The sequence below is a fragment of the Dicentrarchus labrax genome, unplaced genomic scaffold (assembly GCF_905237075.1).
Source record: "Dicentrarchus labrax unplaced genomic scaffold, dlabrax2021, whole genome shotgun sequence".
Classification (NCBI taxonomy): Eukaryota; Metazoa; Chordata; class Actinopteri; family Moronidae; genus Dicentrarchus; species Dicentrarchus labrax.
Window position 1 is genome coordinate 21,133,990 of NW_026136711.1, and position 13,465 is coordinate 21,147,454.

The window sequence follows — 13,465 nt, forward strand, 5'->3', positions numbered from 1 at the left end:
TTATTGTATTTTGGTATTCTTTATTTTTATATTTGATGGCTCATGTCTGACCACCACAGGTTCTCCTTTTTTAACAGTTATTAGATATTTTTGGAATATCAGCTCAGAGATCTTTCCTCCTATCACAAGAATTAAAATATATATATTAAAACACAAATTCAAAATCAACACCACCTTTACAGCGCAGTGGAAATCTAATTAAAGAGTAGCCTTTAACCCCACCTGGAAAGTTAATACTGACCTACATTGACGCCTGTGTTTGGTGTGGTTAAAGGTGCACACACTTCAGACACACCTAGAGGTTCTGGTGTTTCATACTGAATATATATGTATTTGTGTTGTAATGTTTGACAAGGTATATATGTGTCTATTTGAGATGTCAAATTAATCCAATGAGTGTAGCTTGTATATATTATGTGTTAATTATGTGATACCAGTGGCAACATGCTGGCACTGTTGGTAGCTGTTTGTTTGTTTTCTCATAGAAAAAAATGGCCATTGGTCTCTTTGAAAAGCTGAAACAGATCCTGATAAAGCTATTTATTTGATTGTTTCATGTTTGTTTTTATAGGGGCAAGTAAATAGCATGGTCCAGTACCACACAACAGCATCTAGAAGGTAGTTTGAAATGCCTTCAGAGAAATACACAAAACTCAATTAAATACATACAAAGCAGCATAAAAATACCATAAACTTCAATGATGAGCACCACATCATTCATGACTACATTGTGGATGTCTCTTTAAAAGTTTAAATATTATTTTAGTTGTGTGGTTAACAAGTTCACATGATCCCCATGAACAGAAAATGGCATCTACCCAAATGGGAATTTATAAAAGGGGTTCCTACAGTTCCCAGTACATAGAGAAGTAGGTGGACCCTAGGGGCCTCTAGTTATTTATTGATGGTATTTATGGATACGTTTTAATAAAAGCAAATTTAATGAAATTATCAAAACTTTTTTCAAAAAAGCTTTTATCAGCTTTCAATAAAAAATAAATAAATAACAGCATGACTATATCCTCTTAAGAAGGTTGATTGTTGTAGAAGATGCCTGTGTCAGGATGTTTTGCACCAACTTGAATGCGAAAAGATACTTGAATGCGTAAAACTATGTGCACTGCCTCTAATGACTCAAAGTCTGCTTTAGCAACCGGGAAACATTTTTTACGTGTTTTTCGTGTTTTTCAAGTTTTACCAGCCGAGCATGCTTAGCTTAGCTTTTCGTGCTGAAAGTTAACAGCCAACCCCAAACTATGAGGAAGGCAGGGGCGGGAACCATCTTGACGCTTTTGTAGTCTTTGCTGTCGCCTATCCGGTCACGTATCCAGCTGTGTGTGTGTGTGTGTGTGTGTGTGTGTGTGTGTGTGTGTGTGTGTGTGTTTTGTAAGCAGCAGCGAGGAAATATGTAATAACTGACGGAGCAGGAAGTAAGTCAGCGTGTGTATTTAGTGACCTTTGGACTTTATATACAACATTTCTATCTAGCTAACCTAAATACTCCACCAACCGTCAGTCACCGCTCTTCACTTTGTCCTGGCGACCAATCGTTGCTAAGCACGCTGCGACGTCACAGTGTTTGGCTGTGAGTGTGTGAGTGTGTGCGGACGGCGCAGGGAGTGACCGCACTGATAAGACAAACCCAGCCCGTTTAACAAACTTATATCACAGTACAGCAGCATGTCTGGACACTTCGCTCTGGGTGTGTAAGCATTTTTAGTCCGCTCAGACAACACACACATACTGTATACACATCTCTTAACGTTACCTTGCGGAGGAGCCGACAACTGAGTGAGAGAGGTGAGTAACGTGTGACGGCTTTGACCTAACGTCAGCTGCGGTATAGTGGCAGTAGAATTAGCTTTATCGGTTAACATTGAGCTGTCGTAACTTTGAGAGCTAGCGTTAAAGTGCTAAATTAGTCCTACAGTAAGTGGGGCCAGAAGGTGTAAAAAAACATAAAGCACAGACGAGACAATTTAGCTTAAAATTAGCACGATGCTGTGCTGCTAAATTGTTTTATTATAATGTTTATTGTGCAAACCGCCGGGGGCGCGTGACTGTGTGACGTTTTGCAATACTAACGGTTTTGTAACGTTTATAAACAACGGTTTTCATGCCTTAGTTAACACAGTTAAAGCTGACGTTACACTTTTAACACAGTTATTGGTTGTTATCAGGAAGACGGCATGGAAATCATGAACTTCCTAAAATGTCTCTCTGAAATACAGCCCGACCAACAATGAGGCAGATACCAATATTAATGTTAGAGTCTGAAGTGGATCCACTAAATGTGCCAGTACCCTAATTCAGTACAACCCTCATTCTTATTTTTATCCATCATAACAAAGATATTTTCAGTGCTGTTTTCTTAGTGTGTGTGTGTGTGTGTGTGAGACATTTACACACACACACACACACACACACACACACACACACACACACATACACACACACAGTATTTAAAAAACACTGGGTTTTTTAAATACTGACCAGTCCAGACCTTAGTGGCTTCAGTGGTGAGTACGGCCATCCTTCCCAGAGTTGGCAGTACTCAATAAGAAGTAAGGGTACTCATGTGGACAAAAATCAGAAGAGCTGGTACTCTGGTACTGGTAGGTACTGGCCCATTTCAGGCACTGGTTTGAGTGTTTGAAGAGGCTATAATCAATAGTGGGGGTCTAGTAGTGATGACTCCACAGAAAACTATAACATGACTCAGCAGTTCTCCTCTGCTTTGTGTAGCTTTAAACTGTCTTTTATAGGGATGCACAATTATTATTGGGGCGACACTATTGGGGGCTTCATGCTCTATGAAAGCCTAAGTATGTTTGTGAAGTTTTTCGATGAACTTTAGATCTGTTGTCTGTTTTTGTTGCGTTAACAAAAGTGACGTTAGTTAGATTTGGTTGGAACAGAGCTATGGGATATCCAATTATCCATCTTTGCTCTCTACATCTTAGCCTGTGTGTAAAAAGGTTATGAACTTTCTTTTACAAAATACAAATATGTCAAACTGTTGGTAATCTTATGGGGATCAGAAATGAGAAGCAGGTAATTGTCAGTAATTGTATTGGCTGAAAGAAATCCATATTGTGCATTTGTAGTCTTTTAGCTCATTGTTTTTGAGGGCAGATATTTTAAGTGAAAAGGCTCTAAAAACCAGCACTAAAATAAGTTTGTAGTACTCGAACGTTTTCAGTACTCAGTGTTACGTACCCATTCTGATCATATCCAAAAAAAAGTACTGAGGTGTGATACCCAGTTGACTTTAACAGCTTTGATGTGCCCTCCTCTTATCTCAGATCATGTGGCTGCCCATGCTTGGAATGACCGCCCTGCCACACCTGGGTGGGCTCTATGGCGGTTACGTCACCCGCAGAGAGGTGAAGACCTGGTACCCAACCCTGAAGAAACCATCTTGGCGCCCACCAAATGCAGCATTCCCTGTGGTGTGGACCTGTCTGTATACAGGCATGGGGTGAGCATCATCCTGACTGCAGCATTTGTAGCATCTTGTCTGTGACACAGCCTCCTTCTAAATGATAATAATTGTGTTATGTAGGTACGGCTCCTACCTGGTGTGGAAAGAGCTGGGAGGTTTCAAAGAGGATGCACTGGTTCCACTGGGACTTTATGGGCTGCAGCTTGCTCTCAACTGGACCTGGACTCCTATCTTCTTTGGTGCACACAAGCTGAAATTGGTAAGTTTAACACACAAACTTTTTATATATCATAAAATATCCTACATCTGTGTCTTTATATAACTTGTAACACTCTCGCTTTGCCCAATTTAGGCACTCATGGAGATTATCCTGCTCACTGGGACTGTCGGAGCCACAATGGTGTCTTGGTATCCCATCAGCCGCACTGCCACTCTGCTTATGGCACCCTACCTGTCCTGGCTGTGCCTCGCCACCTGTCTCAACTACAGCATATGGAGAGACAACCCTGAGAAGAAAGAAGAGTAGGAGACAGTTCTGTGTGCTTTGAAACAAACTACTTAGATTTCGAATCGTTTGAACTGAACTGATATCTGAGGTTTAATACTAATATACATAACAATCAATATCTGCAAATGTGTTGACCAACAATTACAATAAACAAATCAGAAGTTGAATCTTTGACTTTGTACAACCTGCCTCTGATCTACCGTTTTAATAGTTTATTAACCAAATGGATCTGATGTGCATTCATTCAAAGCTCTTAAAAACTTGCCAGTCTGTCATCCGTTGTTGTTTGCTGTGTGAAGCCACTTTTATTTGCTTTTTTTTAATATAAAGAATGGCACGTGTGCATTTATTATGAAGAGTGCTGTTGTAGTTTCTGCTATAACTAAAATTAAAATAAAGATTTTTATACCATGTATCACCATAGTGAGTCTATTTATTTAGTCACAGCAACCCACTAACTCAGTTTTTAAAGCCGTAACATAACTTGAATAAAAATGTATCTAATAAGTTATGTGCTGTGAGGCATACAGATTATATTTGTGGGTAAAGGAGAACACTGGTACTGGATTGGTATCAGAATTGGTATTGGGAAAGAGAAAGTTGGATTGGTGAAAACGTTTAAAGTAGATCTGGTTCTAAATTTAAAATGGATGAATTTTATTAAATTATAAGATACGTGTGCCAGTTTTCTTCATTTGAGTTAATTCAGTTGTTCATGAGAAAATAATGTAAATTTACAAGAACATCCTATGTTTAGAAATTCTTTTAAAAAAAAGACCAAAAACTACTACCTATCACCTTGTCCTATGCCGTGGCTTAAAATTAAAAACACTTTCTCAAGACAAACTAACAAACAGACAGTGGAGGTAAATATTATCTTGTAATTAATAAGTATATTTTAAATATATTAAGTGTAATTTATGTTTGCGACAGGAATAACCCTCCTTAAACACCCTTCTTTATATTTTGTTGTCAAAGCTACCGGATACACAATAAACATATGCAGAGTTAAAACCGTCTATTACAGTTGATCATAAAAATAACACAACGGTCCATAAAGATACCAACAATAAGCTTTATTTCTATACATGCAACAAGAAAGAAAAGAAAGGAAAGAAAGAGACCAAAAAGTTATTTTTCAGGGGCTTTCTCTGGAACGTCTTCTGGTGATTTGGAGAATCTCTCCATTAACGTCTTCCACAAACCCTTTTTTTCATCGTCCATCTGTTGCACACTCCCTGTACAAAAACAACAACAGATGACTGTAACAAAAGTGTGTTTTCATAAATAGTCATGAGCATAAATGTGATTGATTGCGGGTCCAAACCTGACAAAAGGAGTTTACACTCTTCCACTGTAACTCCAGTAAAGCTTGTGTCTCTCACACGAGGAAACTGTGACCAAACACAGAGACAAGACGTGTTTGCATTAAAGATGTTAAAGTTCAAGACTGGAATACACTCATGAAATAGCAGAGTGAATACATTGTTTGGAGAAATACATTTATACTCATTTTTTGCATGTTTAAAGCTCAAGGGAAAAGTGTCAAAGCATGTGAGTTATGTGGATATATAGTGTACTTACTCGTTGTCGGTATATGTTTCCATTAATACGGGCCAAACTTTCATACATCTGGTCACACTTCTCTGGATCGGAGATCTAGTGGTAAAAACATATGAATTGGACAAATGTCAAATGCTAAGAGCACAAATTCTGATGAACAATGTGAACGCTTGCATAAGATAACAGATTACAATTGAAAAATACAACTAACGATTTTTTTACTACTCACATTTTATAAGAGAATACAACTCTAGTACATTATAAAAGTGGAAATAGATGAAAAGTACCATAAAAAAAAAAGCAGAAAACTAAATTATAATTCTAATCGCTCAAGGTAGAATAATCTTTTTCTCTTTGAAAGATGAATCTGACTGCCAAAAACTCACTTTATCATCATATTTTAAACAAAAAAATATATTTTTAGATACAAATATTAACCTAAAAAGTACCTACAAACTATAAGCTGACCAACACATTGGCAGGATGATAATATCGGCCAATTGTAACTTATTACAGCAATATTTATACAGAACTTAAAGTATATTTTTATTTATATGTTTGAAAAGAACAACAGTCAGTATCAGATACTTTAAAAACTCAATCATGGACATTAGTATTGACTTAATAAATCAACATTTTTCTCTGATATGTAACGTTAGTGAAGTATTCAGTAAAGTAAACAGCAGCTGTACTAACTGGACCAACAGGATGACAACTCTGCCTCTGGCTGCCTTTCCAAGCTGGTTTGTCAAAGGTAACGTTATGTGATATAAAGATACAAACTCATAAACATTAGCTCCTCTAACGCTAAATGTCTGACAGTCAATGTTCTCAGTGGATCCTCCGCAGGTATCGACAACCAGGGCAGACAAGGTCGACGGCTGCTGTTAGCTTAGCTCGGCGGTTACCCTACCTGTGTGTTTTCACCCTCGCGGAAGGCTGAAGCGACTCTCTGCCCCAGAAACGTTCCCAAGTCTCGGCCCTTCTTGTACTCGTCCCGCGGCCATTCCTCGCACAGCTTCAGGAACCGACGGTACCTGGTAGCAGACATCTTTCGGACATGTAACACTAAACCGAGGACGTCTGAAGTTTGAGCTTTATCGCCCACCGTGCTTGTGTTACATCTAAACTCTTCCTCCTCCTCCTCCTCCTCCTCCTGCGGTCTGTTCCTCCTCGTTGCTGCTGCTGTCGTTAACGCCGCACACACTTTAGCAAGATGAGCGGATCAGACGCCAAAAAGGGCTCTTCCACCGGGGTGGTGGAGTGGATCAGTTCGGCCTGTCGGTTTGCGACAGACAGAAACGACTTCAGAAGGTGAGCTGGACGAAATAATGAAGTTAAAAGTGTTTGAACTGTTAGCTGTTAGCCACGTAGCTAACGTTAGCTCACACTGCGAGATTTGCCCTTGCCTCGTTCGAGTCTCTCTTGGCTTTCTGGGAGAGTCAGACCATGTTGTCACTGTCAAAAGCTGCATTACCAACCGGGCAAAGTGGGCAGCTGCCCAGGGGGACCCCTGAAGTCTCCACGGCCTGCTGTATGTGAGCTGGTAGTTTAGTTTATAACTCACTCGGGGAAATTGCAGCTTTACAGTGATGCGTTCACTGACACGACGTTTTGGGGTCCAGCTTTATTTACCTGGCTCCGGGACCTGGTCTTGAAGAGGGTCCTCTGGCCAAATGTAGTTTCAGAACATGAATTGTTTCGGTTTTGTGATAATATTGTGAATATAAATGGCTCATTGCAGGTAGTTTTTGGTGCACATATCATGCAATAAGTCACAAGAAATTGTAATACAGAGTTGAGGTCATTTGCAAATATAATTTTTAAACAGCCAAATGGTTTGTCAAATTTCTTTGTCACATAAAAAAACCAATGGATCCTCATTGACAATGTTGGGAGATTCTTGTGGCCCAGTGGTTGTGTGACTCTATTTCTCCACCCAGTTTCTGTCTGTGTCTACTGTGTCACTGTAGTAAATGTAAATATCATCTGATATCATTATAGGATATATAGTCAGGCTATTATATTTTGAAATGAATGTATTTAATCAAATGACCATGCAGCACACCTGCACCAGCATAGAGAACTGTGCACAATGCACAGACAGTGGAAGAGGTTGATCTATGGTCACTGTGTAGTGCTGTCATATTTTTATTATCAGCTTTTGGTGCTGTCTTGTTATAATAAATCATCACATGTCAAATCTTTCTTTTTTCCCAGGAATCTTCTGGTCAACCTGGGCTTGTTTGCAGCTGGTGTTTGGGTTGCAAGAAATCTCTCAGATTTTGACCTGATGTCTCCTCAGCCTGTGACATAACCTGGTCAAAATACGGCCACCGCCAAAGCCAGGATGATGGTGAGACCCTCCTCTTCACTAGAGCCAGAGGATGCTGCTTTTACAAGCTTTTACATTCAGTTTTTATGACTATTTATTGGTTAAACTATGTGTGTTATGCTAACGTTATTTATCATACTTTACAAACATACATAGACTGATGCAGAGGTTACAAATTATTTTAAGAGGTGTATATATTTGTGATTGACTTGATCTGTTTGTTCCTTCTAGGTGTCTTGGACCAACAAAGAAAAAACAAGGGACATGAATTTTGGGTCATAACACATTTATGACTTGTTACACTTTGAAAATGAATCATCTTGTTGACCTGAATTATCTTCACTTTTCTGTAGAATAACTTGTTTCATGTCAGTAGGTGGCCTGAAGAGAAATAATTACATTCATTCAGCTGTTCTGTTCTTGTTGTTGACCCATATAATAGCTTTATTTAATTTTAAATCCTCATTACATGTCTAGTCACTGAAGGGTATTGTTTTGGTACAATTTTCTATTTGAATCGCGTGTCGTGTGATTCCTGCAGCCATGTCCACTCAGGAGCTCTTTGTTGCTGCAGCTCGTAAATGTCTGTCGGCTGGTAGAAAATCTCTGTCTGTCCCTCAGAGTCTGGACCTGGCTGCTCAGGTCTCGGCTGTTGATCTGGGACTGAAACCGGCTTTATTGTACGACAGCAACGGCGCCAGCGCAGATCAGGTGCAGCGGTATTTGAGCTCTTTGCAGTCCTCCCAGCTTGTGTCTGAATCACTTCTCACGCTGGATTTAAATGGAAACGCTCTCATAGTCAATCCAGTTACGGTCAGATCAAACGTAGAGCAGCTGTGTCGCGGTAGCAACGTGGCTGTAATTAATGTCTGCCACTTGCTGGACAAACCCACCATCACTGACCCGCTCGGAGGAGAACTGAAGAGCATGATACACGATTTACTGCATCTCCTGAGAGGGTTGGACCAACTGAAGGAGGCTGAGAAACCTCATTATGTTGGAGAGAAATCTGAGGAATGGAACCTGTGCACAGTGTTTGGTCTTTTATTGGGTTACCCCGTCACTTACTGGTTCGATCAGACCAAGAGCTTCGAAAACTGCCTGTCTATGACTCCCCTGATGGTCACCACAGCTTCTGCAACATGGCAGGCGGAGACCACAGGTCACAGATGTTGTCTGTACTCCTTCAGTGTTCCAGCTGTTCTGCTTCAAGAGATGCAGTCCAACCTGGAAAACTGGAGGTTTTGTTTACAACAGAAATTTCAGCAGCAAAATGTCCTAAAAGATCTTAAAGTTTGTCAGTCCGCGGTCACTCTGCCCTCCGTCTGTTTGTAGAATATGTGTGTTTACTTTGTAACTACATTAAAATGTGTCAAAACAGCTGTTTATTTCTGTGAATGTGCAGTGGTATTCAAACTCAGTGGCAGACTACTTTCAAAAGAGTTACTTTCTACAAAGTGAGTAGTGTTTAAATTTTAGTGTATAAAATCTTGTACTCCAAGTAATAAACTGTATGAGGACAAATGTGATCTTACACTTGAATCTGAGGTAATTTATTTAATCACAGAACAAAACTGATTTGAAATTGGAATCCAGTCTAAATTAATACGATTAAAACTCAATAGTAGTACAATGAGCTCCACAAAATTAATTTAAGTACTGTTACATTTTACCAACAAAACAATTTAATAACAATTTTTGTGCATTTTGAGATGGCATAACGGGAAAACCACAGGTGTACTTAATATTAATGCCTCTGTTGTTTTTGGTTGTACCAGTTCCAGGACAAAACTATATCTGTTCTGTTTAACAATACAACGCACAGAGGAAATGAAGGAACTGTTGATTGGCAGTGACACTCCCAACTCATTGACACGCAGTAGTGACTTTCATCACATAATGTCCTGTTACTGTAACAGTGCACTGGTTTAGCTAGGTTGGAGCCATCAATAATGTTATTAGTTCCACTTTCCTGCTATGAGTAGTCCCATTTCTTGCTGTAAAAAGGTCTATTGTACAGTAGTAAGCAGAATTAATTAAGTCTGAATCCTCTATCGCCACCCGTGGAGCACCAAGTCGGAGGTTAATTGATAATGTTTGGTGTGAGGGAACCAATTACTCATATTATTACAAGTCATTGAGTTAATTCATTACTGACAGAGAGGACGGCAGAATGTAAATATTGTTTGGTTTAATGTACATTTATCGACACATCTACAAGTTAATGTATAAAGTTATTTAATGCTTTGAAATCCTTTATTTTAAATAATGTACATCATAAAATAATGTGGGTTTTTTTGTCATTTCAAACATTTGCATCAGTTTTACATAAAACAAGATCAACTGCTTGACCGTTTGCTGGAAAGACTTCTGGAGTTTGTAGTCTCATGTTACTTGTATAGTTAAACATTGTTTAACAAATCAAGAAAAGGTCCATCCTACTGACTATGTTAGCATTTAAAATGTATACTTATCAACAATCTCAGCACCATTATATGAAAACATGAGATTAATCCATTCCAGGACAGCACAAATCCTTTAAAACCAGCTGATTGCTTTATATTCTGTATAATCTCTTGAATTAGTTTCCAAAATGTTTTTAAACCCTCTTGTGTCTTCCCAACTACGTGATTTTTAACAGCTTGCACTTCCACAAACATACTGTAGTTTAGTTTCACAAACCAATTTTTCAATATAATACAGTGTCTCTACGCAATAACGCAACAGTGAAAAGAGACAAACCATCTGGCTCGCTCCTCATTTCAGCTTCGCGGTTGTCATTTCACAGCCTGCAGCTTTCAGACAGTGAAACATGCATCCTGTATCACCCACTGCACATATTCTATGATATCAAAACCCACAGCAGCAATGACAAATACAGTACAGCTTGAGTCTGTATGCTTCTCCTGGCAGAGTAGATGTCTCTCAGTTTTTGTTGGACCAAGATATTGATCCTCTGACATCAACCTGTTGTGTGCAGAGAAGCTGAACTTCCAGGACAGGCACACTTTTTTTTTTTCCCTATTTAGGACAATTATAATTTTAACAATTAATGGTTCTGCATAAAATAGGACAAAGTAAGAAATGTCAGTTGTTACCCTGCTTTGATAAAAGTGCCAAATACTTTGTTAACCTGTTTAAATCTGAGGTAGTTTTGACAACCGTTTGACCAGCTTAATGCAAAATGTCCATGAGAGTCAGAGAGACTAAATGACTGACAGCACTTCACCACAGCGGCCGCTCACTTTCAGCCCAGCCAGGTGGTCGGCCCTCGTGGGCCCAATGTTCAGGATGGCGACTGGCATTTTCCTATCACTCGCTGCCAGTAGAAACCTGTATCCTGAGTATACCTTGGGAATAACAGAGAGGGACCCGATTACATACAAGAATACAGAAGAATTGATTTGCAAACTCTAAGGTGTTTCAGATATTTAAAAAAAAAACCTACCTGCAACGATGAGCCCACGACTAACACTGCGTCCGACTCCGCCAGTCTGTGGTGCACAAACTGTACAGTCGTTTTGTTCACAGAGTCTCCAAAAAACGTAACCTCGGGCTTCAGTATCCCCCCACAGTCTTCACAGGAGGGAACTCTGAAATGGAGCACCTGCTCGTCCTCTATGAAGACATCACCGTCCGGAGCCACAGCGCCTGCCTGCGCTCTCCATCCTGGGTTCAGAGCTACAAATCGCTTCTGGAGCTCCTCTCTCGCTGAGATGGCCCCACAGCCTAAACACACCACCCTGAGGAAACATACATGAACTCTAGTGTTTCATCTTCAAACACATTTTAGTAGAAGTGGCCAGTGGATGGTGACTCAAAGGGATAGGATACCCAAATTGCAACATATTTTCTCTCTAGTGATGCCGTACGTTGCACATAGTTTGGGTTTTATTTGCCCAGGTTTTGAAATATTTGTCTACGATACAATGAAGGTGAATATAATATGAATACATTCACAGCATTAAAACTTACTTAGTCCCCCGCCAGTTCAAAAAACTGTTCTCTGTGTTTACATCTTGTGTCCAACAGGAAAACTTTAGAAATGAACATTTAAATATTCATAGATCAAGTCATTTTAAATAAGTTAGACAGACTAGATGCGTTTTTAAGGGTTTTAATGAGGAAATTATATAGTCAACTTTTTTTTTAAAAGACAGTATCAGACACAATATTGTTCCAAACAGACTGGAGGGGATCTTTAAGAAAACCTCACTGTGAACAGATTTCTTTGCAGCTACTTTATATGGAAGAAACAGATCATATTAAAAATGTTGAGGTATGTTGACTATACAGAGTCACCAGGACACCTTTTATTTAAAAGACATTTGCTACTGAACTATTAAATCAAATTTTAAAATGTTGTTGGCACTACAAATTACATCCTATTAATCTCTTTTGTATTTTAGGTGGCAGCGTGAATTTCAAAAGCAAATATTTCAAAACCTGCTCAAATAAAACCTAATATAATCTTATATATATTCTACAAATAATTCTTATGGTTCATTCTTATCGTGCACCAGTTTGAAATTTTCTTTTTCCATAAATCCTTTAACAAAAAAAACAAAAACAAATCTGAAGAGCACAATCTTGACCATGTAGAAGCAGGTTGAGGATGAATGTGTCAGACTTTCTCACCTGTGGGCACAGCCGTGGAGCTCAGTCAGTCCTTTCTGCCCTGCCTTTGAATGGAGAGCATCCACATTCTGTGTCACCAGCCAGTGCAGCCTGCCCCTCTCCTCCCACCGCTGCAGGGCCCGGTGTGCAGCGTTGGGCTGATGGGAGGAGAACTGCGGCCAACCTACAAAGTTTCTGGCCCAGTAGCGCTGACGGGACTTTGCGCTGCGGACAAACTCTGCATGCTGCATGGGTCGCCTGTCGGTGCGAGCGTAAAGCCCGACACCCTCCGAGCGGTAATCGGGGATCCCTGACTCTGTGGAGAGTCCTGCTCCAGTGATGACAAACAGGCGTCTGGCTCGGGACACAAAGTCCTGCAGCAGCTCCAGGGAGTGGACATCAGTGGTGCTGCAGGCGGGGACGAAGCTCGTCACACCTGCATGGACCGAGGATGTCCTCCTCACGGGCGCTGTGTGCAGGGTGAGCATCCGCCGGGGCAACCTCATCTACAGCCCGACAAACAAACAAACAAACAAACAAACAAACAAACAGCGCGGATGGTTGCAGACAAAGTCACACATGTACACAGTGGACAAGGTTAGCTTAGAAGCTAAAAGGCTACACGCTTTGACACTTGCTTAACACACACTTTGATAACATTATGATGTTTTTATGAGCGTTAAAACTTCAATATATTAAAACAGAGTAAGAAATACTGTAAACGGTCACTGGGCTGCTTCTTAAAGAGCACGTTTCAACCGGTGACTAACGGCTAACTAACGTTAACGTTACAGTGTCAGCTAACGTTAGATAACGTTAACTTTGTTTACGTTAGTTTGTTACTTTACCGTATTAGTGAGTTACAGCTTAATGTTACTGTAGCAACAACGAGTCAGCAGCTACAAAGTGTTGGTTGAATAACATGACAAACCACAACAGGCTGATATAACATGGGAACTGTCGTCGGACGGTTACAGTGACAGCAACAGGAAATACC

The 13,465-nt window shown here is 40.0% G+C and overlaps 5 protein-coding genes across 6 annotated transcripts; 3 read left to right on the forward strand and 2 right to left on the reverse strand.

The window, feature by feature from the left end:
* The first annotated feature begins 1,302 nt into the window (after nt 1-1,302).
* Nucleotides 1,303-4,368, forward strand: tspo (translocator protein). Of its 2 annotated transcripts, none has more exons than XM_051414277.1 (4): nt 1,303-1,430; nt 3,306-3,481; nt 3,566-3,704; nt 3,798-4,368. In XM_051414277.1, exons 2-4 carry the CDS (start codon nt 3,309-3,311, stop codon nt 3,969-3,971), a joined length of 486 nt encoding a protein of 161 aa, XP_051270237.1. In that variant the 5' UTR covers nt 1,303-1,430; nt 3,306-3,308; the 3' UTR covers nt 3,972-4,368. The 2 variants fall into 2 exon arrangements, with proteins under 2 accessions (XP_051270237.1, XP_051270238.1); XM_051414278.1 differs by lacking the exon at nt 1,303-1,430 and adding an exon at nt 1,459-1,800.
* Nucleotides 4,369-5,008: 640 nt separating this feature from the next.
* LOC127371469 (ubiquinol-cytochrome-c reductase complex assembly factor 2) lies at nt 5,009-6,648 on the reverse strand. Its single transcript, XM_051414281.1, has 4 exons — nt 6,430-6,648; nt 5,538-5,612; nt 5,281-5,347; nt 5,009-5,191 (listed from the first exon to the last, which is right to left on the reverse strand). Exons 1-4 carry the CDS (start codon nt 6,565-6,567, stop codon nt 5,085-5,087), a joined length of 387 nt encoding a protein of 128 aa, XP_051270241.1. The 5' UTR covers nt 6,568-6,648; the 3' UTR covers nt 5,009-5,084.
* Nucleotides 6,649-6,651: 3 nt separating this feature from the next.
* On the forward strand, nt 6,652-8,259 carry tomm6 (translocase of outer mitochondrial membrane 6 homolog (yeast)). Its single transcript, XM_051414280.1, has 3 exons — nt 6,652-6,830; nt 7,737-7,872; nt 8,083-8,259. Exons 1-2 carry the CDS (start codon nt 6,733-6,735, stop codon nt 7,831-7,833), a joined length of 195 nt encoding a protein of 64 aa, XP_051270240.1. The 5' UTR covers nt 6,652-6,732; the 3' UTR covers nt 7,834-7,872; nt 8,083-8,259.
* A 131-nt stretch (nt 8,260-8,390) lies between these two features.
* cunh1orf74 (chromosome unknown C1orf74 homolog) lies at nt 8,391-9,231 on the forward strand. Its single transcript, XM_051414275.1, has one exon. It carries the CDS (start codon nt 8,395-8,397, stop codon nt 9,184-9,186), a length of 792 nt encoding a protein of 263 aa, XP_051270235.1. The 5' UTR covers nt 8,391-8,394; the 3' UTR covers nt 9,187-9,231.
* Nucleotides 9,232-10,027: 796 nt separating this feature from the next.
* On the reverse strand, nt 10,028-13,462 carry sirt4 (sirtuin 4). The gene is made up of 4 exons (XM_051414274.1): nt 13,317-13,462; nt 12,490-12,974; nt 11,300-11,594; nt 10,028-11,201 (listed from the first exon to the last, which is right to left on the reverse strand). Exons 2-4 carry the CDS (start codon nt 12,972-12,974, stop codon nt 11,058-11,060), a joined length of 924 nt encoding a protein of 307 aa, XP_051270234.1. The 5' UTR covers nt 13,317-13,462; the 3' UTR covers nt 10,028-11,057.
* Between the last annotated feature and the right edge of the window lie 3 nt (nt 13,463-13,465).